This window comes from Ambystoma mexicanum, chromosome 13 (assembly GCF_040938575.1).
Source record: "Ambystoma mexicanum isolate Mex_15411 chromosome 13, UKY_AmexF1_1, whole genome shotgun sequence".
Lineage (NCBI taxonomy): Eukaryota > Metazoa > Chordata > Amphibia > Caudata > Ambystomatidae > Ambystoma > Ambystoma mexicanum.
In genome coordinates this window covers 30,774,647-30,801,387 of record NC_090938.1, presented here as the reverse complement: position 1 = coordinate 30,801,387, position 26,741 = coordinate 30,774,647, and the positions used below count along the sequence as shown (strand labels likewise).

The following is a 26,741-nucleotide window of genomic DNA, read 5'->3' as shown; positions in this document are numbered from 1 at the left end:
AGATACCAATACATCCCAGTGACCGGCATGCATTCATTGCGAACCCCAACAAACTGAACTGTCCAATATGAAACCACAAGGGTTTACGCTTGTCAAGCAGGAACCAACAAGTGCAACCGAAGCAACACACGCATAACAGAACTCAGCAAATACAAGCAGGAGAATGTTTGTCAGAAATGTTAGTAGCCAATCAATGTTTCTGTGGCTTATAATCACAAGATGTGCATAGATCTCCATCTAATGGTTGGCTCAGAGTAGTACATCTTGTTTTTCTTTTATTTTCAAATTATTTTTAAAGGTTCATGAACAAATAATATAGGACAATCATTTGTATGTACATACTGTAGAATAGAAACAAACTTAACTCAGCTATCTTAGTCGTAACGTAAAAGGAGTCCATAAAAGGGGGGGGGGGAGTGAAGGGAAATGAGGACGGGGTGGAAAATAACAATAGAGAAAAGGGAAAACAGAAATACTAAAACCATCCACCACACACAGATGGTAATGAGGAGTCAAACCAAGCCAATCTTAAGGCACAATTGTAAACAGTTAAGCATAAAGGTCATAAACACACTCCAGATGCCCTCATGTCTATGATGTTGATCTTTGCCATGAAAAGTTCCTTTCTCCCTTTTAGAGAGAAGTGACAAACTCAGCAGCCAATCATCAACACAAGGGGCAGCATCACTTTTCCAGAATTTCAGGATGTCTTTTGGCAACCCATAATGCCCTGTATGCCCAGTAATGTTTTCCACTGGATAACCAGTATCAGGGGGAAATAGGCACAATACGCCAACAAGCGGCTCTCTTGGAAGAGATGTACCTAAGACCATATCAATTCTCTGGAAAACGCCATCCCAAAACAATTCAAATTTTCTATATATCCATAACATATGGAGGTTGGTGACGGAATCACTTCTGCAATTCCAGCAAACATCTTCACAGCATAGTTTACACGACTACACCATCCACGGAGAGCAGTACAAGTAGTGGTTAATCCAATGCTGCGTATATCTTAACTCCAAATCAATCTTATATTTTACTGGTCCTGCACAAATGCAATTCCACTCAATGTCCGACAACAGCACAAGTCTACATTCAAATTATTTCTACCACAATGCGACGCCAGTGTAAATGCTTGAGGTGTAATAAGCTGATTTAATGCGGAAGTTGATAGAGGCATGGTTTTAAATAAGTGCAAGATCACAGGTGAGGCGTGCACTGTAGCATTTAATGGTGATAGAATATTAGTAAAGAGATCCTTCAGTACATTATAGCAACAAATCTCCCCTGCCTTTAGCTTATGTTTAAAACTTAAGCATTCAAGATCGAGCCTGTTCTGACCCTCATGAACCTGCCCAATTCTCCAGATGCCCGCTTTCTGCCAAGAAATCCATGACAAAGCACAACTATCCTGTTGCACAGCTGGATTTTTCCACAAGCTAGAGTCTGCGCTGAGTCAATATTTTCCACCTCGAGTCACATTACATTTCTTGCATTTTTTCACCACATGTTTTATAAATGTGGGATTCAATTTGGCCGGCAGCTTTTCTTCTGCAAATAGGACAACATCAATTGGCATTGGTGAGGCTGCTTCTCTCTCAATGTTAATCCAGCCTGCACAGTCTACTTGGTCGGGCATAATCCAGCGATGCAGAGTGCGTAATGTAAATGCAGAAGGATATCTCCTTATATCAGGATAGCCAAAGCCACCTAGATGCACTGCTCTTTGAAGAACAGCTTTCGGAATTCATGCAGGACCATTCTCCCCCCACAAAAATCTATTCAGCTATTTATGAATATTCAAAAGTAGTTTGTTCGGGAGTGGTAGAGGAAGCAAATTAAAAATATATAACAATTTAGGAAGCAGGGTCATTTGAACCACACTAACCTTGCCCAAAAGAGTCCATCTGAATTCCTCCCATTTACTGCGGAGTCTGTCTATATCAATACGTTTCAGCTGGCATTGACCACGAGAGATTCAATATCTCTGTCAACATGGACGCCCAAATATTTAAAACCTGAGTCCGCCCATTCCGCCTGATCTATATTAAATAGTCCTCTATGGCACAAATGAGAAATTGGAAAACTTAAGGTCTGTGAGACATTCACCTAATCGTTAGACACATTTCCAATTTATAGTTAGTTATTTCCAATTCTCTGTGGTGACACAGACCATCCCAAGGGAGTTTTGCTCTAATCCAACATCTCTGTGTTCAGAAACACATTGGTAATGGATCAATATATAATCACCATGCCATATGCATTCTTCATTCCTTTTGCAAAATTGTTTGTTTTGGAGGGTGACAGCAATTCCAGTTTCTATATACAATTCGAATGCCATTTGAATACCTTATCTGTATTTTTCATTCCCGTGTAAACGCTTCGATGTTGGAGGGTAACATGAGAGGATCTGTCATCTCTGTGCCCACCACAGCATTTTCAGTTTTTATGCACACTCCTGATGCCATATGCACACTTTTTGCACTTTGAGTACACACTGGTTGGTGTGCATTTTCCTCCAACGTCTTCACCTTTTAGGTCAACAATAGTGCACAGGTCACGCTTCTCTCAGTATGGCGCACCCAGTGTGTTCAATGGATACATCGTGGTGTGCATATGTCACGTAATGATGGCAAAACTAAAACGGAGACTAAATCTTCCCTCTCCGTGTGGCGGGTCCCAGCTATGGACGCCGTTCCCTGAAATGGAGAGACCAGTCAAGCATTGGGCTTGTTGTCTGGTCTGTTATGTCCTAGCTTCTGGGCCACCGGAGCAGGACACAGTTGTCGGGAGCACCCGACAGTTACTTCAGGCTGCAGCAGACCAAACCAGAGGGGGGCACCCTCTGGTCCCTAGATCACCAAGGATCACTCTTGTGCTGGGGGCACCCAGCAGCATGCATACACTCATGACTCGGTGGGCACACCGGCCAGGGGGGCATCCGGCCGTGGTCACACGGAACTCAAGCAATGAGACAGGACACAAATGAAAGCAGGAGTCAGGAGTTGCCACTAACTGGGTCTCAGCTACAGTGCTGCACGTGCCTGCAGTGGCCCCTTTTAGTAACATACATGACGCTGTGATGACCCGTGTCTTTTCACACTTCAACACGCCCACATTTAAAGGGGCCCTACATTACAAGGATAACACAAGCCGGTTTCAAGCCGTCTACATTCTCAGTGTGTCCGTTCCATGCACGTGATAGATCCGAGCCGGCCACCACAGCAACGGACTTCCATTAAGCACAATGTTATGCACATGAATTGTGATTACTAAAATTAAAACTAAGAGAGACAACTATTGCCCCAATATTCTACCAGATCTTCTAGGCCAACATACGGGCACAATTGTAATCAAGTTAGCTCCAGTCTGTCACAAGATATACACTTAATGTAATTATACAAATTCAAACTGAGAGGAACAATTATTGCCCGAGCGCTCCTTTGGGACAACCCACAGGCACAAGTGTAGTTAAGTTAGAACTAGTACACTCCAAGATGGCGGGTGCTGTTTCTTCAGTTTCACGGCCACTCGTACACCGAAGCCAGTTAACATAGCAATGGACGCCCAACATACACATAAGATATGTGATGCCTGGGCCACTCTTCTATCCACACGCGGAGGCGCCGTACATCAGAATCGATTTTTAGAGATCACACTGTCAAACCGGATAATAAATTATGCCTCTTATTACAAACGATTTGTATGTACATTGGCCTATGTCAAGTTGCTTGAAAAATTGTACGTAAATAACTCTCTGCTGCAAGGTCTTGACCTTAGAAATGATGTAAGCCGCCATATTGAATCAAACCTCCATTTTAAGTTAGAAACCGCCATTTTGGGGGTTTTTACAAAGTCACCCTGTAATCTAAAATGGCCGTTTCGTGTGTCCTTGTTCTTGCCTTAACCTCTCCAACCTTTGTAGGGAAGTTAATGTCCAACCTGCCTTCAGGCTACATGTTAGGGTCATGTAGACCTTGTCCTTTGTTGACCTCGGAGCAGGGGATTACTTGAATTAGCAATGTTAAACTAAAAGTATATAAGAACAGTAATGCTATCCGAATATAATATGCAAAACATTGTTTGGTCTGTATTAAAGCAATATATATAGAGTGTAAATGTTAAATTGAAGAATAATGGAGTGTGTTAGTAAATGTATCGAAAAGTAAACCGCATGCACGAGATATGTAAATTAGGAAAGTGAACCTGGCGCGACCCTAGCCCAGTGCATGATTAACCTTACAAATTGTATAAAAGCATCGATGTCCAGCTAGGAAATTCCCTCACTGCTCATATTGAACCTGCAGGTGGTCTCTGTGATGTATTGTATTGACGACCAAATAGTTATTTGTGTACTTTGTTGAATACTGTTCAGTTTTGTAATAAAGATTCTGGGAATCTTTATAAGCCTGTGTCAGTGTATTTTCCTTTGCTCTGTGTAACAGCCGTAATATTGTTTTTTTTTTATGATTCCACAGATGGCGCCCGAATAGGGACCCTCAAGATTGACTTCGTCTCGTTGAAGGTTGGCTCGGCTATCGGACCGGGATCGGACGGTGTCAACAGAACCGGCCACTCTAAAACGAGAAGTGAATTCCTCGACGAAACTGCACGATCCGATCCCTGGACAGTGAGCTATAGCCCGAGACGACGTCTTGACGAGGGTTCATATATCTAAGGTGGGTAAATTTGCAGAAAATCACCAGACACGTGGGTCCTTTGCATTGTCCTTAGTAACCCGATCGGGCCTCCCAGTCCTTTGGTCAGGTGAATCATGTCCCGATTCTTAATTTAACCCTGACATATTTGAATTTGAAGCATTGTACTCGCAAGCACAATTATTTAACCAGGTAACACCAGAACTTTGATATGCCTGGGAAATTGTCTGCCTGCTTTAGGGCATTTTTCCGCAGTGACAGACAATCGTTGGAAGATAGCCATCCCGCACCACAGGAGGGGTCGCCGGCATGTACTATGTACTGTAAGAAAGGCTTTGGTAGTATAGCATTTAATGACATTTGGCACAGACAAACCAGACATAATTCTAATCTTCGGTGGCCGACCAATAGTAGTTTTGAAATCCCTCGTATAGAATATTTAGAGTCTGTATTAGTAAAGAAGAAGGCTAGGCCTGCGGCATTTGACGCGTTGCATAGTTGGAAAATAGAAGCTTTGCAGCAACAAAAGAGTAGAGAGAAACATATGCGTCGACATATGACGAGTGTCGAAAAGGCATGGCTATATGATCAAAATAAGCAATTGGAGTCAGTTAGGAACACGGACAGGGCATTTCAATTAGACATTCAGAAAATCTACCCTTCAAAAGATTTTCATACGTCAGACGAATTGATTAATAAACTTTTGCATGAACGAAGGCCCGTTCCCTCCTCGCCACCTCCATATGTCCCTCCTCCTGGAGCTTTGCCCCTTCCTGTTGTAGTTCCCCCTCCCATAGATCCTCCAGTCCTCCCTGTTGTTCTTCCTGTTGTTTTTCCAGCCGTCGCCTCTTTGCCTGCCCCCTTGCCTTCACCTGTTGCTATTCAGAATGTGTCTACTCTTCCTCTTCCAAGTGATCTTGCATCGCTTGTAGTAGACCAGGGAGCAAGACCAAGGGTTGTGACTCGTAATACTGTGTCGCCAGACAAGAGGAATGAATTGACTGCTTGGGCTAAACATTGTATGGAGAAGGGTGAACAAGCTGATGTTTTTTCCACACTCGGAAATTTAAAAGATATTCCTGAGAAAAATGTTTTTATCGAAGGATTAGGGACTCATTTAAGTATAATGTGGAATAGACTAGATGATGTAGATTTCCCACAAGGGTTACAGGATTTGAACGCCTTAGCATTGTCCAGAGATACTGCGGAGAAGGTATATGAGCATGTCGAGAGGATTTTTGAGTATAGGAAGGAGTTGGAAGAGTTACAGAACGAGGAAGTAGATGGTGATAGTTTAGGTATTATGTATTTACAGAAACGGTTTTCTCCTCGTCGAGAATTAAAAGGTGAGGAAGCACGAATTTGTACAAAGGACGCGATAAGATGGATTTCGGATATGTCGATAACTCCAGAAGATGTATATGACACGTACAGTCAATATACGTTAGAAATGCAAAAGAAAGTGATACAGGTGATGGTAGAGCACCTGCAGAATGAGTGTGTAAGAAGAAAGATTTGTTGTCCTGCAGAATTGTTGAGTGTTTATAAGAGAGCTTTTTCGATTGATACTTCTTCGACTGCCTTAGCGCTTGACTTGGCTCTGTTGCTTAGTAAGCGTTCGGAGCTGCCAACTTCTCAGTTGCCTATGAGAGAGGTCCCTCTGACATTTGTCCCAAAAGTTGAGATTGCGGCTGATGCTGCACGAGGTATGTTAGCCGGAGAAATTCCTGCACATTACGTTTCACAGTGTGTTCACGTCCAGTTTTCAAGCAGGAAGTGAACACCATAAAGCAATCTATTCCTGATATACGAAAAAATCCGACCGGATTCTATAAAGAAATAGAGTCGGTCTTACAGTCGTCGATATTCACTTTAAGTGATATTGACCTATTATTTCCCGTACTCCTGCCAGTCGATTTGTGGAAGCAGATTAGGACTATAGATGACATACCTGGGTTGGGAGATACATGGGATAACATGACTAGGCTGGACAGAGAAAGACCAGCTGGCGAACAACCACCTCAAGTGATATTAACCTTGCCTGATAGAATTATTGTAAAATTGAAAACTATGGTCCCAGAAAAAAGAATCATATGGGACAAGCTTATGGCCTGTGTCCAAGGAAGGTCTGAGGGTGCTACCGATTTTTTCAATCGGTTCGAGCAGGTATTCTCTGATTTCAGTGGACAAGATTTGGGCACAGAGTCAGAGAAAAGGTTGTTTGTCAGAGGTATTGCATATGGCTCAGTATTATGAAAATCATGTAAACATTGAAAAAGAGAAGTTTGAGAAAAAAAAGGGTGACTTGAAAACTAAAGTTTTATTGCAGCAGATCGTTAGAAACCCTAGAGGGGGTAATCAATTTAGAGGTCAGTACATCCCACAGGGAAGTGCGTACTTGGCTCCGGTAACCATTAACCAGTGTGCCTACTGCCGGCAGGAAAGCCACTGGCGCGCACGTTGCCCAACCTTACAGCAAAGGTCATTTGGGAACATGGGTAGACGATCCAGAGGTCGCCCAGGTGCAGGGGGCCCTGGCAGAGGTCAGTTTGCACCAGAATCATAGCAATCTCCTTCACAAGATAAGCAAGTTTCGAATGTGGATAATAGAAACATTTTTGATCACCGTTCTGCCGCGTATCTCTCTGAAGAACTTCCTTTTGATCATATTTTGTTCCGCTAGGATTGCCCGAAGCAGGATTTGGAACCTACACCTATTCCCGTTCATCAGAAAGGCCCCTACGTTGAGATGGCGGTGGGAAATAGGAAGCATCTATTTTTAGTAGATACGGGAGCACAGAAATGTTCCATTGACCATTCACGGGTTCCAAATATTCCCCTGTCAGGGCAATCCAATGTTTCTGTAGGGTTTTCAGGCACACCTGTAGTTTGTCCGGTCTCTCTGCCGGTAGCGATAACACTGGGTCCCTTCACGGAACAGTGTCTATTTTTACTTACCACAAACTGTGGAGAGAACTTGCTGGGGCTAAATTTGTTGAAGGCATTACACGCAGTAATTCATTGTTCTCCGGATGGGATTCGGCTAACAATTTCACCCCAGCAATCACTCGCCTCTCAGTTTTTCACTCAACCTTTACCGCCAGAATTTAGTAATGTTCCAGAATGCTTATGGGGTATCGATGATAATGATGTGGGCATTCTCCAAATTGAACCTGTTAAAATTATTTTGAAACATGGAGTAAAATTGCCTCGCATCCTGCAATATAAGATCTCAGTTGAAGGCGAACAGGCTTTGAAATGTATAGTTTCTGATTTTGTACATTGTGGAGTAATTGAGGAGATTACGGGTAGCATATGTAACAGCCCCATTTTGCCAGTATACAAAAAAGGTGATAATGCGATTCCCTTTCGTTTTATAATTGATCTACGCGCTATTAACAAAATTGTGGCTCCTCAATTTCCTATTGTACCTGATGTTACAACGATATTAACCATGATTCTGGCTTCTGCCACTCACTTTAGCATTGTTGATCTTAAAAACGCGTTTTTCAGTATTCCTATACACAAGGATAGTAGGTATTTGTTTGCGTTTACCCTAGGTGGACGCTCGTTTACATTCACTCGTGCACCACAAGGGTACACTGAGAGTCCAAGTATTTATAGTAGGGCATTGAAAGAGCAGCTCAATACCCTCGAGTTGCCTACTACTTGCACGTTACTACAGTACGTAGATGACCTCCTCTTGGCTGCTGATTCTGAGAGTGCTTGTAAATAAGGCACCGTGTTGCTGCTTTGTCATTTAGCAAAACATGGCCACAAAGCTTCACTTAAGAAATTCCAATATTGTTGCCAGGAGGTCGCCTATTTAGGCTATCTCCTGTCAAAGGAGGGAAGACGGTTGACACCTGAACGAATAAAGACAATTTCTGGTATGTCTGTCCCAAATACGCAAAAGGAAGTTAGAGCCTTGATAGGTATGGCTTCCCGTTGTAGATTGTGGATCCAAATTTTTCGTTAACGTTTAAACCAATGTTGGCTTTGACAAAGAAGGGCATTTCTTTGCCATTGCCATGGACTTTGGAACACCAGACAGCATTCGATTTGCTCAAATCCGCGCTGTGTTCGGCGCCGGTTTTAGGAACTCCTAATTATGATAAGGCCTTTGTATTGTTTGTGCATGAACGTGATGGATGTGCTTTGGCTGTGTTAACGCAGGAACATGGAGGGAAAAATAGGCTGTGCGGCTACTATTCCTCCGCCCTTGATCCTGTAGCATGCGCTTTGCCAAGATGTTTGCGCGCTGTTGCTGCTGCTGCTGCGTCTGTAAAACAGAGTGAGGGAATGGTTCTGGGTCATGCGTTAACCCTAATGGTACCTCACTCTGTAGATATTCTATTGAATAGAACTCAAACGCAACACCTCATTTCTGCACGATTGACAAGATATGAACTGATCTTGTTTGCTCCCCACATTCAAATTCAGAGGTGTTGCGTATTAAATCCGGCTGAACTTTTACCTGTCTCACAAAATATTGTTGATGATGACGATACGTCACACGATTGCCTTTATATGACAGAACAAGAGACTAAAGGCAGAATCGATTTGAAAGACACACCTTTGAATAGCCCTCAAGGAGAGCTATTTTGTGATGGCTCTTGTTTTAAACTTCCAGATGGTACATCCACGGCTGCTTATGCTGTCACTACTTTAAGCACGGTTGTGGAAACCAAAAGAATTATGCATAACTCTGCGCAGGCCGCAGAAATTATAGCGTTAACTCGGGCTTGTGAGCTTTCTGAAGGGCGTACAGTGAATATATATACTGACAGTCAGTATGCCTTTGGGGTGGCCCACAATTTCAGTAGACTTTGGAAAGAACAAGGTTTCTTGACCTCGCATGGAACGAAAATACAGCATGGCACTTTAATAGTGTGATTGCTTTCAGCACTTGCACTCCCTGTTCAGTTAGCTATCATAAAATGTTCAGCACATCAAAAAGTTACAGATGATGTAGGAAAAGGGAATGCCTTCACCGATCAGATAGCTAAACAGACTGCCACTGATTTCAGTTCAGGAATGTACGCTGTAAAAGAAGTTGTAAATGTTTGCACTTTGGGAGAAAGTATTGATGTTGTAAAAGATATTCAAGCAGATGCTACTATAGAGGAAACTAAGAGATGGATCGAGGGTGCAGGAAGATTGGATGATGATGGGTGTTGGGTAGACAATGTTGAAGGGAAATGGTTACTCCCTGACGCCTACATTAATAATGATGGTTATTATGGCTCATGGTCCGACACATGTGTGTGCGAGGAAACTAACAAAAATGCTACACAGTGTATGGGCCAATGATAAGATTTTCAAAATTGCGGAGTGTTTTGTCCAGAACTGCATGGTTTTCTTGCAGCACAATGTAGGGAAAGGTACCTCGTCTCCTAGAGGAAGTTTCGCTCCACCTTCTGTCCCGTTTGATGTTATTCACTTTGATTTTATTGAAATGGAACGGTGTAACAATCTCAAATATGTATTGGTTGTTATTTGCGCATTTAGTAAGTGGGTTGAAGCCTACCCGGTTAAAGATGCAACGGCCATAACCACGGCAAAAACTCTGTTGAAAGAGTTTTTTCCTAGGTTCGGGCTGCCAAGAGTCATCTGGTCTGATAATGGGCCACACTTTATTGCCACTGTAGTCCTGCAAATTTGCAAAGGACTACAGATTGACAAACGGTTCCATTCAGCTAGACATGCCCAGAGTGCCGGATTAGTGGAAAGGCACAATGGCATTATAAAGAACAAACTCGCTAAGACATGTGCTGGCACCAAGCTAAAATGGCCAGACGCCTTACCGATCGTGTTACTATCGATGAGAACGACCCCTCAAACTAAGACTGGGCTCTCTCCCTTTGAGGTGGTAATGGGGAGACCTGCTAATATTTGGGGTATGCCAAAAAGTCGCTCACTACGGGATATAGAAAATGTGCTTCCTTCAGACTACTGTAACCAGTTGACTAAAAATCTGTTTTCAATTTATCACCAAGTGCGAGAGGCATTACATGTACACTACGAGGGCCCTGGTCACAGTATACGACCCGGGGACTGGATCCTCACAAAGGTTTTTGAGAGGTCGTCTTGCCTTGCACCTCGGTGGAGGGGTCCCTACCAAGTCCTGCTAGTCACCCAGACTGCCGTGCGGGTAGCGGGTCGAGAACACTGGATCCATGCGACGCACACCAAACGGATCCCACAGCCTGTGCCATACGATACAGAAGACACAGAATCTCTTCCCACTGCTGTAACTCGCGTGCCTGAAACAGCAACAACCAACAAGGGAGAATCGGAGACCGTTTCAGAATCCGCAGGGCTGGACAAGACGGCCACCTTGTCTCCGCACTCCCCAACAGTGGAACTTCCGGATCAATCCTTTCTTGATCCCATTTCCGTCCGTTCACCACTTCCAGGAGGAAGTGACGACACTTTGTTCTCACCAGAAACGGCAAAATATAATTTGCGCCCAAGGAAATAAATGTACAGCATGGTCTGACTGTGCGACTGGAAAAAATCATTTGAGGGCTTGTCTTTTTGGCCCGATTGTGCGGAAAGATTCTGTCGGCTAAGGGTTGTGGGAAAGACATTAAGAAGACGCGCAACTGGAGTCGCCAGCAAACAAACAATTGGTGTTTTTCGATTGAAGACTACCATGCCTGCACCCGCTACCGCTCATGCTGAACATTTAGATAAAAATATGACTAGCAGAGACAATTATCAAGTATGTAAGGGGACCCCCAAAGTGTATTGTTGCCTTCTTGTACTAATTACTGGATTTGTAATGACTTTTGGGTTTGGATTATGGTATCTGGAAGAAGCATATCCGTTAGAGGACTTTTTACCTATTGAGAATGTATCTGTGATTCCCACCCCTTCTGTGCAATTACATACTTTGTCGCCTAGAGATTCTTTGCATAGACGGAATTATCAGAATAATACCCTTTTACTAATCATGAATGCCACTCATGCAATTTTTAATAAGACCAATTGCTGGATCTGTACACATTTACCGCAACATGGGGATAAAGGGCTTGGTTGGTATATTTACCCTTTGCCTCTGACAACTGCCTGTTACGCTTCCCTTAGAGCACTATTTTTTGGTCGATGGAATGACAGCATTTCAGGGAACTTTGATGGCACAAATTTAAATAGTTTTGAAAAGAATGTTTTGATGCCCCTGGGATGCTCGCTTTTTGCAAATAGAAGCAAGCCAAACATTGCTTCTGTTAGGCCCTCTGATAGATTGTCCCGTCCTTTTCAGTCTTTAATCTGTTTCAAAATGGCTCCTATAGGCAATAAGGATGCCACGCCTCCACCGTATTCTCTTAATCACAGCCCCGATTCAGTATCCTTCTGCATATAGAGGAATGGAACACGGTAAATGGGTAATTTTAGAAAGTGCGCCAACGTTGCGAATTTGACTAGTGAAAACAGACCTCTGTACGTAGGCGAACCTGTCTATTTCGTTTGCGGGAATGTGGCATTTCCATGGTTGCCCAGGGAGTGGCAAGGAACCTGCTATTTAGGGATTCTATTACCTGGGGTATTTATTGCCAGTACTACAGAAATTTCAAAGACTTGTCCACGACGAGGTGTAAAAGGGGATACTCCGGCGCAAACTTTAGGAGATATTATGAAATCTTTTGTACCATTTTTTGGGAAAATTACGAATTCAGAAGATATTAGGGGACTAGCGAGAGTATTGGAGAGAACCATCAATCGGACCACTGACATACTCTATAATATGACGCTAGAGCAGAGAGCGATAGGATTAGTGGCTCTTCAGAACCGGATGGCATTAGATGTCATCCTGGCAGAGTGAGGAGGAGTATGTAAATTAGTGGGGTCCACTTGCTGCGTTTACGTTCCAGACTCCTCTCCAACGATCTCTAGGGCGATCCAAAATCTACATATCCTTAGTTCAGAAGTACATGTTCCTGAGGGAAATTGGGAACTTGGTACATGGTTTTGGTACTTCCTATGGTCATGGGGATGGAAGTTGTTCTCGGCCCTACTGATTATCTTGGGAGGTTTTCTGTTTCTTTGTTGTTGTATACAGTGTCTCCCTGGTATATGCTCAGTATTAGGGGTATGTTGTGCGCAAGCAACAAGCGTATTGGGGAATAAAATATACGCCCCAAAGAAGCTCTCCAAAGAGTATGTGTTGAAGGAAACTCTGGTATCAGACCTAATGTCAATAGATATGTCCGACAATGATTCGGGGTGCCTGGACGATGACGCATGGAGTTACTTGCAATCAAATCAGAAATAGTATTAGCACTTGACATAGGCCAAAAGGAGGGTTTGTCAAACCGGATATTAAATTATGCCTCTTATTACAAACGATTTGTATGTACATTGGTTTACGCCAAGTTGCTTGAAAAATTGTACGCGAATAACTCTCTGCGGCAAGGTCTTGACCTTAGAAATTGATGTAAGCCGCCATCTTGAATCAAGCCTCCATTTTAGGTTAGAAACTGCCATTTTGGTTTTTTTTACAAAGTCACCCTGTAATCTAAAATGGCCGTTTCGTGTGTCCTTGTTCTTGCCTTAACCTCTCCAACCTTTGTAGGGAAGTTAATGTCCAACCTGCCTTCAGGCTACATGTTAGGGTCATGTAGACCCTGTCCTTTGTTGACCTCGGAGCAGGGGATTACTTGAATTAGCAATGTTAAACTACAAGTATATAAGAACAGTAATGCTATCCGAATATATTATGCGAAACATTGTTTGGTCTGTATTAAAGCAATATATATAGAGTGTAAATGTTAAATTGAAGAATAATGGAGTGTGTTAGTAAATGTATCGAAAAGTAAACCGCATGCATGAGATATGTAAATTAGGAAAAAGAACTTGGCGCGACCCTAGCCCAGTGCATGAATAACCTGTAAGGGGGCTGGACATCATTTTACAAATTGTATAAAAGCATTGATGTCCAGCTAGGAAATTCCCTCACTGCTCATATTGGACCTGCAGGTGGTCTCTGTGATGTATTGACGGCCAAATAGCTATTTGTGTACTTTGTTGAATACTGTTCAGTTTTGTAATAAAGATTCTGGGAATCTTTATAAGCCTGTGTCATTGTATTTTCCTTTGCTCGGTGTAACAGCCGTAATATTGTTTTTTTTTATGATTCCACAACACGGAGGTAAGACCAACACGTTGTCCATGCTCTGCAGATGGCGGTTTTGGGAATGCAGATTTTTCTCATTTGGAAATGAGAGCAGAACATGTCCCTGAGCCTAATTGGACTCCCTCTTTTTTCTAACAGGACCTCAGTGACCGCAATCTAGAAACTGCTCTCACGGTCCCACCAACTAACACGGAGGACTCATCATCCTCTGTACACGTCGGTTAAGAATCAACCCCCTTCTTTCCTGATTCAATTCCCTGTCTTTCAATGCATAGTTGCCCAGACCTAGACAGTTGTATAACCGCCAGTATGCGTATGCGGTTGAATTTATTCACAGGCGCATAAATCATTGTTTTGCTGAAAACGTGTCTCCTTTGTTTCTTTAGTACACCAAGGTGGCAAAATACACCTGATGTTTCATTCTTCATTGTTTCACTGTAACCTTGTTAGAATACAAGGTCGTACATTTAACCACTAGACGTTTGAAAAAAGTATCAAATGCGATAACTGTTTTTTGCTATGAATGTGTAAGGTTCAATATATGTTTATGGTATGTCATGCTGTACACTTTGCATAAACACACAAGAATGACTGTGTTTGAAAAAGACTTCTGAATTGTCAGTGTGTTTTTTTGGGGGTTCTGCTCGGGATCGGCCTGACCAACTGTGCCTTATATATATATCTTAGACTGCCTGGAAAGGTCAGGGTATAGCAGGTCCGCTTTTTTCTTATAAATTATAGTAGGAGTTTCTGGTAAGAGAACTCAGGATTGGAGATCAACACCAAAAGATCATCTGCATATAAATCATTGTTTTGCTGGAAACGTGTCTCCATACCCACACGGTCACTGCAGAAGCAGGGTAAGGGATTTTTTTTACATCAGCTCTGAATGCTGAGATGCTCTTTTTCGAGCATACATTAGAGGGTGACAGCCCTTACATCTACATGCCTTGTGCATTTATTCACAGGGACACATTGAATGTGTTACATACATCCTGATACACGGATGCTCACCATATTTTGAACCCACCACCTGGATGGTGTTATCACCATAACTTTCCATGCAACGAGTTTACAGCACGGTAAGCTAGCACTTCCAATCTTTTCTTAGATGGAACCTTCAGCTACTTATATGAGCTGTTGTTTACTCATGTCCCACCCACAGAACTCTAAAATATTATTTTCATTCATTTGTAGATACATACCACAAGCTGTAAGGAATCTAGAGCACAATTCATGTCCTGATGAAGGCTGTCACATTGAAGCTATTCAAAATACAATAGGCCGAAACACCACTGTGTCGACTCGTTTGTTTCTTTAGTACACCAAGGTGGCAAAATACACCTGATGTTTCATTCTTCACTGTTTCACTGTAACCTTGTTAGAATACAAGGTCGTACATTTAACCACTAGACGTTTGAAAAAATTATCATATGTGTCACGACTCGCTCCCTTCGCTCCCGTTCCCACCACTTGGGGGCTTGATTTGGGGTTTATTCCCTACTGGACTTTTCCTTCGAACATTATGCTACAGTCCAGTGATGAAGTGGGAGCGCTAAAAACCTATTTTCCAGGCTACTTCCCTTCCGGATCCATTCCAGGTTTTTGGCAGCCAGCATGCTTCTTTAACCAAATGACTATGCTTCCCAGAATGCCTGGCCCACTGCTCCACCTCCACCCTTGCAGGACAAGGTTGGGTGGAGGATAGGTATCAGCTGTGGCTGCAGGTGCAGCAATCAGCACACCCGAGGCGTGTGCTCGTTAAGCAGCTTTAAAAGCCTCAGTCTTACTTCAGTCCAGCGCTGGTCATCGATTGCAGTGTTCCTGTTTTTGACTAGTCCCTGGTTCCTGGTTCCTTGCCTTTGTACCTACTTCCTTGTTCCTGTTTTCTTGTTTCCTCCGCCCTGAAATTCGGATTCATGCGCTAATTGATTTCTGCTCCCTTGATTTCCCTTTTTTGTCTTCCCCTGTTTGCAGGCAGCATTTCTCAGTGCTTTCCCCTTTTAGATGCAGCCCAGTTTGTCTGTGTTCTATATTTCTTTGACTCTGTCCTTTGCTGCTGATACCCATTTGCCTTAGCCTTCCTCTTAGTTTAGTTTCCTGTCTTTTCCTTGGAGGGGTAGGGAAAAGTTTGCATAGGTTATTTCGTTTTTCCCTGCTCCTGATCCTTACTTTCTAGAGGATCCATTCCATGTTTTCCATTGCACTTCTGCATCCATTTCCCATTTGATCATTAGGTGTGGTGTGTGGTGGTAGCTAGCTCCTGTGTGAATGCTTATGTTTTCCCCTCTAAGTTGTAATCCCTATTCCAACTTAGGTATTTAGTTTTCTGCAGCGGATCACGCTCCGCTGCCTTCCAGTCTCCGCCCTTGCCCTGCGGGCTTTCCACATTGCAGCGGATCTCACTCTGCTGCCTTCCAGTCTCCGCCCTTGCCCTGCGGGCTCTCCACATAGCAGCGGATCACGCTCTGCTGCCTTCCAGTCTCCGCCCTTGCCCTGCCGGGCTCTCCACATTGCAGCGGATCTCGCTCTGCTGATTCCCAGCCTCAGCCCTTGTCCTCTGGGCTCCCTGCCCGGCAGCCTGCCTCACTCCGGCTGCCTTCAGCCCTTGTCCTCTGGACCTCCCTACTACTCCCATTGCTGTTATAGCCTTTCTGGGTCCCAGATTCACCAACAGGATTCGTGGGCTAGCTGACATTCAAGAGGTGTATCCCGTCCTCGTGAGTACAGTTCTTAAATTCCCTTATGTAATACCATCAAGAGTGTTAGTACACAGATCCTGTCATTGCTTGCCCTCCACGTGGGTTTAGCGCTGTCAGTACCTGTAACAGCAATTGGGGGTAAGGCGCTTGCCGACTTTCCTCGCGGTCAGGTGCTTACCCCACATCCCTTTTCATATATTGGTTTTGACGTCACACTCTATTTGCACTCCTGGGTTCTAGCATACCTGAGTCGTTGTTCCTGGGTGCACATTTCCCTTGCCATATTCGCTGCCTTTGTACTCGCCTGACTAATCCTGACAGAATGACCAGCCCAAAATTCCCATTGAATATGGCAAGTTTAAGAAAGAAAGGCAGCAAGGCCTCTAACAAGTTTGTACAGAAGGCCTCCCCTACATTTACCTGTGACAATCAAATCACTAGGCCTGACTCCAATGAACTCCTTGTCACGAATGGGCATTTACGTGCAAAGTATTTTTCCCATAGGATGGCACACCCTACATGGCCTGATCCTAGTTCTATCTTTGGTTTTGATCCCGATTCTATGTCAGCACAAGCCTTAGCCGCAGAAAACAACACACTGTTAGACTTATTATACGAGAGTACCTCGGTTGTTGAACCCCATGATTCCAGTTGTGCTTCACCTCAGATGGAACAGTTTCATGATACCAACATAAAGAATAGAGGGGTTTCTTGCATAACTTCTGTTTTCTACCCTCAGTCTAACGCATACTCCGTTGCACAGGTACATACTGTAGTCCCTAATGCCAAGAGGTCTAATGTCAATAGTTTGTTTAAGGGAAACACAGACCAAGTTGGTAAGAGGAACTATAAATCACAGAACCTGCAAGCAGTAGAGGACAATGTACAATCGATGCACATCCAGATTGCTAGTGCAGGATCCAGCCCTGATGCCACTATGCTTCCCCCTGTGCCTACTGATAGTGATGTACAGTTAATGCAGGGCATGCTAAGAGCTAAACTTGAGGAGTTAAGACAAAAACTCATTTCTGCACAAGAGGAAAACAAAACCTTACACTCCTTACTGAATACACCTCAGACTTTATCTGTTGATGTGGAGGAAGTGAACACTGTTCAGCCCCTGAGGGTAGAGACTTTGGTAAACCATGATATTTGTCGATATGTTAGATCTATTGGGAGTGAAGGTCTTTCGTCTAGCACAGCGCTCAATCCGGGCACAGTTTCTAACAATTGTTCTGCTGATTGTCAGGGATTGCAGTTAGCTGAAGATGTACAAGCCACTCCTTTACCTAAAGTTTCCTGTGTAGCAGTCTGTCATAATTCTGAGCTAGCACACATACAAGCTTCTGATCTCCAAACACAATACACAAAGGTGGCATACACAGATTCAGTCACTACAGTAGGCTTAGGTCCTGCTCTTGATACAGCTGCTGAGACTGAAGTAGATGTTAAAGCTGATGTGGAAGACGATCTTACCTCTGGGTTCACTCTTCCTTCTGCCAATTCTGATCAATACGAACAGTCAGAGACAGTACAGATTTCATGTTCTGATGAACTCATTCCACAGTATACAGAACCAAAAGACCAGCAGGCGATTCCTGAACTGTTGATTGTTAATCTGCCTCTTTCAGAAGCTAAGACAGAGGAATGGACAATTGATGAAATCCTGATTAACAGAGACTTTACTATGGTGATTCCACTGGTTGATTTTGACTTCCACAAAGAAAGAGACTCTGTGTCACCCACTAAAGAAAAGGACTGCAAGGGTACAGTTCAGTCCTTGGTTACTGGAGCCAAGGAGTCTAATGCCCTAAAGGTGCCCTCCATTCCTGAGCCACTAATGTGTCTATCAACTTCTGAGACTTCTGTGTGTCCTCCTACAACCATTGACTCTTCTATGATCCAATCCACAGCCCTGCAGTCATCTTTGGTACACGTGTCTTCAATCAATGAACCGCTGCCATGTCTGCCATTTAATCAAGAGCCTCCACCATGCACGGGGTTAGTCCCAAAGACCCTGACATGTTTGGATTCAGCTACCGAGATGGCTCCAACTCGCATGCCTTCAGCTTCAAAGTCTCCTCTGGCCTGCCTGTCTTCAGCTACAGTGACTCATCCAGAAGATCATCCTTCAGCCAGAGAGCCTCCGGTAGTCCATCATATGTGCATGTCTTCAGTTCCAGAGTTTATTGCTTGTTTGCCTTCAGTTCATGATACACCGGTATCCTGCTTAGCTTCGCTTCCAACATCAGAGGTATACCTGTCTACACCATCAGATCCTGCTATATTGTCTACTGCTCCAGACAGTCCTCCTGAATCCCAAACATTTACTGTCGATGAACGTTTAGATTGCCTTTCTTTTGCTTCAGGAGGAGCACCAGAATGCCTGCCTTTTCCACAAGACGATTCTCCCAACTGCTTCACTTTAGCATCAGAGCCTCCTAAAAATGCAGCATCAGAGTTTGAGACTTTTGCCAGCTCCCGCTTCAGAGTCATCAAGCTGGACCAAGTGGTGAGTCAGAACCACTCACCTGGGTGTGCACAGGGGGTGGTGCAGACCGGCGTATTACCTACAGAACTTGTGCAACAGAATTCCGCCAAGAAGCACCAGTTGGGTGCTAGTAGCCAAAGGAAGGGAATGACTGCTGCAGTTCAAGATGTGTCTGTTATTGCTCCTTCTGCGAGTCTGCCTGAAATACCAAGTACTGCGTCTATCACTCCCATCAGGATGCCAAACATCCCTGCTGTGGTATCCCAAGTGAAACAAGGTGACTACACGACTGTCACCAGGAGTACTAGCCTTGTACAACCCATTGGACTTTCAGTTCTCCAAGGGGTAGAACATGTGCAGTCAAACCTAAGTCACTTTCAACCAAAAGCCTTTTCCCAGATGGATGACAGAAGGAAATCTGAACCTCTACCTCAGCCACCACCTTCTCTAATGACTGAGCATAAACCTTTCCTGAAGCCAGCATTTTCCTCACCTCCCTCATGTCCACTCTCGGCAGAAAGGCTAACAGAACTTCTACCATTGCCTAAGGCATGTGGCACCAGCCTGCCTCTCTCCTCAAAGACTTATAAGGGTCCGCTCCCAGTGACTGAGCTTCCTGGACCTTCCAACTTTGCTTCTGGTCCTGCAAGTCCTTCATGCCTTTCTTCGAACCATGTGTCTCTTCCTCATCAGAAACCACCGTTTCCAGCAGTACCACCTCCAAAGACAAAGCACTCCTATCATGGAAGTCCATCTGCCTTTGTCCACAGACCACCATTTCCATCAGTGCCACCTCCAAAGAAAAAGCGCTTCCATCATGGAAAGAAGACGGCCGTAGGAGGGGGCATACTGTCACGACTCGCTCCCTTCGCTCCCGTTCCCACCACTTGGGGGCTTGATTTGGGGTTTATTCCCTACTGGACTTTTCCTTCGAACATTATGCTACAGTCCAGTGATGAAGTGGGAGCGCTAAAAACCTATTTTCCAGGCTACTTCCCTTCCGGATCCATTCCAGGTTTTTGGCAGCCAGCATGCTTCTTTAACCAAATGACTATGCTTCCCAGAATGCCTGGCCCACTGCTCCACCTCCACCCTTGCAGGACAAGGTTGGGTGGAGGATAGGTATCAGCTGTGGCTGCAGGTGCAGCAATCAGCACACCCGAGGCGTGTGCTCGTTAAGCAGCTTTAAAAGCCTCAGTCTTACTTCAGTCCAGCGCTGGTCATCGATTGCAGTGTTCCTGTTTTTGACTAGTCCCTGGTTCCTGGTTCCTTGCCTTTGTACCTACTTCCTTGTTCCTGTTTTCTTGTTTCCTCCGCCCTGAAATTCGGATTCATGCGCTAATTGATTTCTGCTCCCTTGATTTCCCTTTTTTGTCTTCCCCTGTTTGCAGGCAGCATTTCTCAGTGCTTTCCCCTTTTAGATGCAGCCCAGTTTGTCTGTGTTCTATATTTCTTTGACTCTGTCCTTTGCTGCTGATACCCATTTGCCTTAGCCTTCCTCTTAGTTTAGTTTCCTGTCTTTTCCTTGGAGGGGTAGGGAAAAGTTTGCATAGGTTATTTCGTTTTTCCCTGCTCCTGATCCTTACTTTCTAGAGGATCCATTCCATGTTTTCCATTGCACTTCTGCATCCATTTCCCATTTGATCATTAGGTGTGGTGTGTGGTGGTAGCTAGCTCCTGTGTGAATGCTTATGTTTTCCCCTCTAAGTTGTAATCCCTATTCCAACTTAGGTATTTAGTTTTCTGCAGCGGATCACGCTCCGCTGCCTTCCAGTCTCCGCCCTTGCCCTGCGGGCTTTCCACATTGCAGCGGATCTCACTCTGCTGCCTTCCAGTCTCCGCCCTTGCCCTGCGGGCTCTCCACATAGCAGCGGATCACGCTCTGCTGCCTTCCAGTCTCCGCCCTTGCCCTGCCGGGCTCTCCACATTGCAGCGGATCTCGCTCTGCTGATTCCCAGCCTCAGCCCTTGTCCTCTGGGCTCCCTGCCCGGCAGCCTGCCTCACTCCGGCTGCCTTCAGCCCTTGTCCTCTGGACCTCCCTACTACTCCCATTGCTGTTATAGCCTTTCTGGGTCCCAGATTCACCAACAGGATTCGTGGGCTAGCTGACATTCAAGAGGTGTATCCCGTCCTCGTGAGTACAGTTCTTAAATTCCCTTATGTAATACCATCAAGAGTGTTAGTACACAGATCCTGTCATTGCTTGCCCTCCACGTGGGTTTAGCGCTGTCAGTACCTGTAACAGCAATTGGGGGTAAGGCGCTTGCCGACTTTCCTCGCGGTCAGGTGCTTACCCCACATCCCTTTTCATATATTGGTTTTGACGTCACACTCTATTTGCACTCCTGGGTTCTAGCATACCTGAGTCGTTGTTCCTGGGTGCACATTTCCCTTGCCATATTCGCTGCCTTTGTACTCGCCTGACTAATCCTGACAATATGCGATAACCGTTTTTTGCTATGAATGTGTAAGGCTCAATATATCTTTATGGTATGTCATGCTGTACACTTTGCATAAACACACAAGAATGACTGTGTTTGAAAAAGACTTCTGAATTGTCAGTGTGTTTTTTTGGGGGTTCTGCTCGGGATCAGCCTGACCAACTGTGCCTTATATATATATCTTAGACTGCCTGGAACGGTCCGGGTATAGCAGGTCCGCTTTTTTCTTATAAATGATAGTAGGAGTTTCTGGTTAGAGAACTCAGGATTGGAGATCAACACCAAAAGATCATCTGCATATAAGAGGACCTTCGAAATATAGTCCCCGAATGGGATGCCCATAATGTCTGTATTATTCCTGAACATAACCGCTAGAGGCTCAATAAACAAGGCAAATAACGGGTACAGAGGGCAGTCCTGACGAGTACCTTTGTGGATTTGGAAAAAGTCTGAAATATATCCATTAACAGTTACAGCTGCTCTTGCGCCACCATAAAGAGCTCCAAAGAGTTTGAGGAAACGTGGTCCCCAGTTAACTTTACACAAGACGTGGCCGAGGAAGACCAAACTCACTCTATCAAAAGCCTTCTTGGCATCTATACTGATTTATTTTAGTTTGTATTTTTAAAGCGCTCACAAAGCCCACGGGCATTGAGGCACTGTTACAGGAATGGTTTGTTTTTTAGTTGCGTAGTTTTTTGTTTTTATTTGGTCTTAGTTGCGTATTTATAACGCGCTTAAATACCCAGAGGTTTCTAAGCGCGGACCCGAGGATCGAACTTGTGTTGCTTCGTGACGTCTTGCTTCCAAGGCCAACACGTTGCCGCTGAGCTATTCTCCCGGGACTGATAGCTGTATAACCGTCAATAGTGTCTCTTGAGGTAGATAACATCAAGCAATTCACGCAAATGATCATAACTATTCCTACCATATATAAACCCTGTCTGGTTTTTATGAACTATTTTAGGAATTAAACCATTCAGTCTTCTGGCAAATACTTTCGCTGAAAGTTTTACATCAACATTTAAAAGTGAGATAGGTCGATAGTTCTCACACAGCGATACATTTTTACCAGGTGTAGGAATAACTGTGATTGGCGCTGTGTGCATAGATTCAGCAACCGCCTCAGCATGTATAATCTCCATACAGAGTCGTACAAAAAAAGGAGGCAAGACTTGACAAAAGGTCTTGTAAATTTCTATTGGGAACCCATCAGGCCCAGGGCACTTGCCACTTGCTGAATTTCCTATAGAATGCTCAACTTCCTGGACTGTAATCTCTGCATCGAGATCCAACCTATCTTGGTCTCTTAAACTCTGCATATCTATCAAGTAAAGATAGTTATTAATCTCATCTTCAGACACAAGTCCATCATCTCTATATAGAGAAGCGTAATATTTTCTGAATTCTTCACAAATCTCTTCATTTTTTCTCAAAATGTCGCCACCCTCATCAACAACAAAGAGCACTTGCCTATTACTCTTCTTGTGTTTTAAACGATTCACCAGTAATGCTCCTGACTTCTCACCCTGTTCCCAGAATGCTTGTCTTGAATAAAAGAGATATGTCTCAGAATCTAAAGCATTTTTAGCATGGGGCAAGGCCAACATATTTTCTTCACTAGGAATATCACTGTAATGTCTCGAAGCTGTCTTGTATGCATCTTCCAATTTGACCATAGCCTTTTCTCTTTCTCGCTTCTTATATGAAGCCAAACTAATAATTCTACCTCTGATTGTGACTTTTAAAGCATCCCAAACTACTGACAATCTCAACCGAACATAGAGATTTCTCTTTAAATTTGGCTGGCAAATTCTGGATCGATAAGAAACAGTGTATTAATTCGCCATTTGTTTCTTATATTTCAAACCACCCATAGATCCACCTAATGCTAATTCAATATGGGCATGGTCTGATATCACAATATCCCCAATACCAACTCCACAAACATCACCACAGGGGTTCCTACTGATCAGAAAAAAGTCAATACGTGACGATATCACTTGAGGGGTCGAGTGAAAAGTGTAACACTTACTCCCATTGTTAAGCTCTCGCCAAATGTCGTTCAAATCCCACTTATTTAACAATCTCGAAAGACTTCCTAGCCTTAGCTTCAGCATATGAACTAGTCTGGTTGGATTTGTCTAACCGTGCATCTAAAGTGGTATTAAAGTCACCTCTAATAACCACTGCCGTACTGCTCAGCTTGTCCAGAACTTCATCTGTTTTTTCAAAGAAGGTTGCTTGGTCTGCATTGAATGTGTAGATATTTGAGAGCATCAAGTAAACATTTTCTATATATATAATTTAAGCTCAACAAATCTCCCATCGGGGTCAACACACGCCCCTTCAATCTTGTATCTCAAATCATTCCTAAACGGGATAGAGACACCACGAGAGTTACTGGCAAAAGAGCTTGAAAATTCTTTGACATATAAATTATTCAAGATATAACCTGCCTGTTCCTCCGTCCAGCGAGTCTCCTGTAGGAATATGTTTTATTTATAAACGTCAGGCTTTCCCTCCTCTTGACCGGATTATTTACACCTTTAACGTTCCAACTCACGAAACGCAAGAATGTGACCGTTGAACCCAACACATCACAATATTGATATAGATTAAGTTGTACAAAAAACATATTGCCAAACAATTGCATGTACAAAGTCATGATCTCTGGTGGTCTGTGCTTGTCCAGAAGTCAGGAGCTGGCCAGACTAGAGCAGCAGAAATGCAAAAAAAGAGAGAAGGAGGGGAACAGTCACTCTCGCTGTAGGGCCCCGGACTGTGGCACCTCATACCCATCAACATCTGTCTCGCCCACCCCCCCCCCACATGCAATTCAGGAACTCAAGAGCCTTCCCTGCAGCTCTTCAAGGAGCCCCTTCTTCACACCCCTTAAGGTGCACCCCACACCCCCAAACGTACAGTGCCCGGTCCTCCCCTCCTGTTCCACCCTCACACCCCCTGTCAGCACTCTACATGTGCCCCACTGCTGCCACCCTATATTGTAACGGGTAATAAGTGTTGTGTTGTATGTCCTTCCCCTAATGTGAGCAGATGTGCAGAGCTAGGTTCCTGCTCAGTTCATGGGCACAACAAAAAAACACACATGGTGGTCCTCGAGACTAGATGAGAAACCCTGACACTGCAATGGGGCACCCCTAATGAGGCCAGGCACATCCTTTAGTGTACATGGCCTTTATTATCTCATGAAGCATTCCGGAAGGCCATCAAAACCAGGCTCTTTGTCTGGCCAATGCACATGTCCCTATTCTATGTAGCACTGTCAGTGCACCTATAAATACCTGCATGTACCGCTTTATATGTAACCAAACTACCTGTACTAAATTACTCCTGCTGAGCCGCACTCACGTAGCTCTGAATTAAGCCTTCTTACGCTCTGATTATAGCGCCTCGATACCTGTGGGCTGTACTGCGCTCTATAAATCCAAATAAAAAATGAGCAAGGAGTCTTCAGTGATTCAACAAACATGTCAATCTGTGTTAGAATGCGAAAATAAACCAACCAGCCCCCCGAATGCAGATTCATGCAAAGTTGTGTTATGAGCTCTCCCTTAAGATTTAGGATAAAAAGAATCAAGTGTGTGATGTTTCTTATCTAACGTTCCATCCTATCATGACACGTTTCGGATTTCTAATCCTTCTTCAGGGGAACACAGACTGTCTTCCTATGATATCAGAAAGGAGTTTATCTATTGTGCCGACTACTTCCATTACAAAACCTATTCAACAACTTCTCTACAACCAACCTGCTGGATGGCTTCAAACAGCAACCCCCCCCCCCCCTCCACCCCGCCTACGGGGCTGGAAAGTGTGCAGGTCCGGCAATGTCCAATGCTTGCTTTGAAAGCCTCCAACAAGCCACCTCTTTCCTCCAATCTTCTCTTCTCGCTAAACTGGAAACTCATACTGTTTTTCACTGTTTTCGTGCAAGCGCAATGAAGCACCCTAGTGCTGCATAAGGCGCTTTAATGTGTAGATAAAATTAAAAACAAAGTTAAAACAAAAAAGCAAACGAACAATACATGGGGTCATTGCCCTCGGTTCGGATATTTAATCTACCGAAAAGATCTCCAGAGTGTGGGCGAGCCCCCTCTATCAGGCATGGAATACGACACCACTTCGTCCCCTCCCCCAATGTGCACGGGGTTAACGTCCTTTCGTCACACAGTGTCAACCCAGACGCCTCACTCGACTCGCCTGACCCGAGATCTGGCTCTCCCCCAAGGCAACACCCACCCTCCTTCTGCGCCCCTCCAACACCTCTGCGGTGCTCAAGATGTGTGTGCTGCACACACACAATGCACACCCCTGGCACGTGCTGGCCTCAAGTCTCCCCTCCTCACAGCGGGGTTCGCAACCCCCCTTCCCCTCCAAAAGCCTCAACACTGGCCCCACGCTCACCCTGCCCTCTCTGCTGGCAGATCTGTTGGCCCTCATTTAGTGCCCAGGGATATGAGGACCCCACCCCCGTTTCCTAACAGGCCTGTACCCCGTCGCAGCCCCCCGTTCTGTGCCGCATACACTGTACCCTACCCCCTCTGTGATGCCACAGGGCAGCCATCCATTAGCCTGGCCTTTGTGACCCAGTTTCCTGCCCCCCCCCCTTAAGGCTTCAGCTACTTCTGTGCTGCCCCCAGCCGCCCCCATTCCGCACCCTGGCCTGCGCCCCGTTGCCCCCCACTCCCTGTCCTCCTTACCCCTGGACGCTGCTGGGAGCTGCACTCAGCCGTCCGTGCAGAGGGGATGTGAGGCCTCCAGCAAAGGGTGCCTTTACGAGGGGTCTTGGGCAGGGCTGGGGGAAGTGCAGGGGCATGGGAAACGGGTGGGGGTGAAGGGGAAGGTGGGGGCTGGACCAATCAGCGCTACTATTGCAGCTGTCCCTGGCTGGGTCCCCGCAGCCCCTCAGGCGAACAGGCCTTCTGAAGTTTCTCAGTGATTGTGGCCTCGGATGTGAGGGGGCGGGGAGGGGCAGTGAGAAGGGGGGTGAGGGTCTGCCTGGGAACAGGCTGTCCACTGAACTGTGCATAATCCCGGATTGCAAGATGCCAAAACCCCACAACTCACAGGGGGCACACCACCAGCATGCCCAAACCAAACACCCCTCTAACTGCCCCCCCCCCAGTTACTGTGTTCTGTTATAATTGTGGATCTTGCTATAGTGCAGTTCTACCATTTGCATAGCTTCTTGGCGCTTTCAGTCCTGCAAGAAATAGTGTGGTATAATGCGCTTCCGACCCGGGGGCTTCGAAGCGCTGTGGCAGACACGTGAGCTTATGGGTGGGT

At 44.8% G+C, this 26,741-nt stretch overlaps 1 protein-coding gene across 1 annotated transcript in view; it reads right to left on the bottom strand.

The window, feature by feature from the left end:
* Positions 1-26,382, bottom strand: part of OPTC (opticin) — a 58,113-nt gene extending 31,731 nt beyond the window's left edge. The window contains exon 1 of the mRNA XM_069633083.1: positions 26,156-26,382. Coding sequence (XP_069489184.1) covers positions 26,156-26,271 — 116 coding nt within the window. The 5' untranslated portion in view covers positions 26,272-26,382. The remainder of the gene's footprint in view (positions 1-26,155) is intronic.
* Positions 26,383-26,741: the final 359 nt, after the last annotated feature.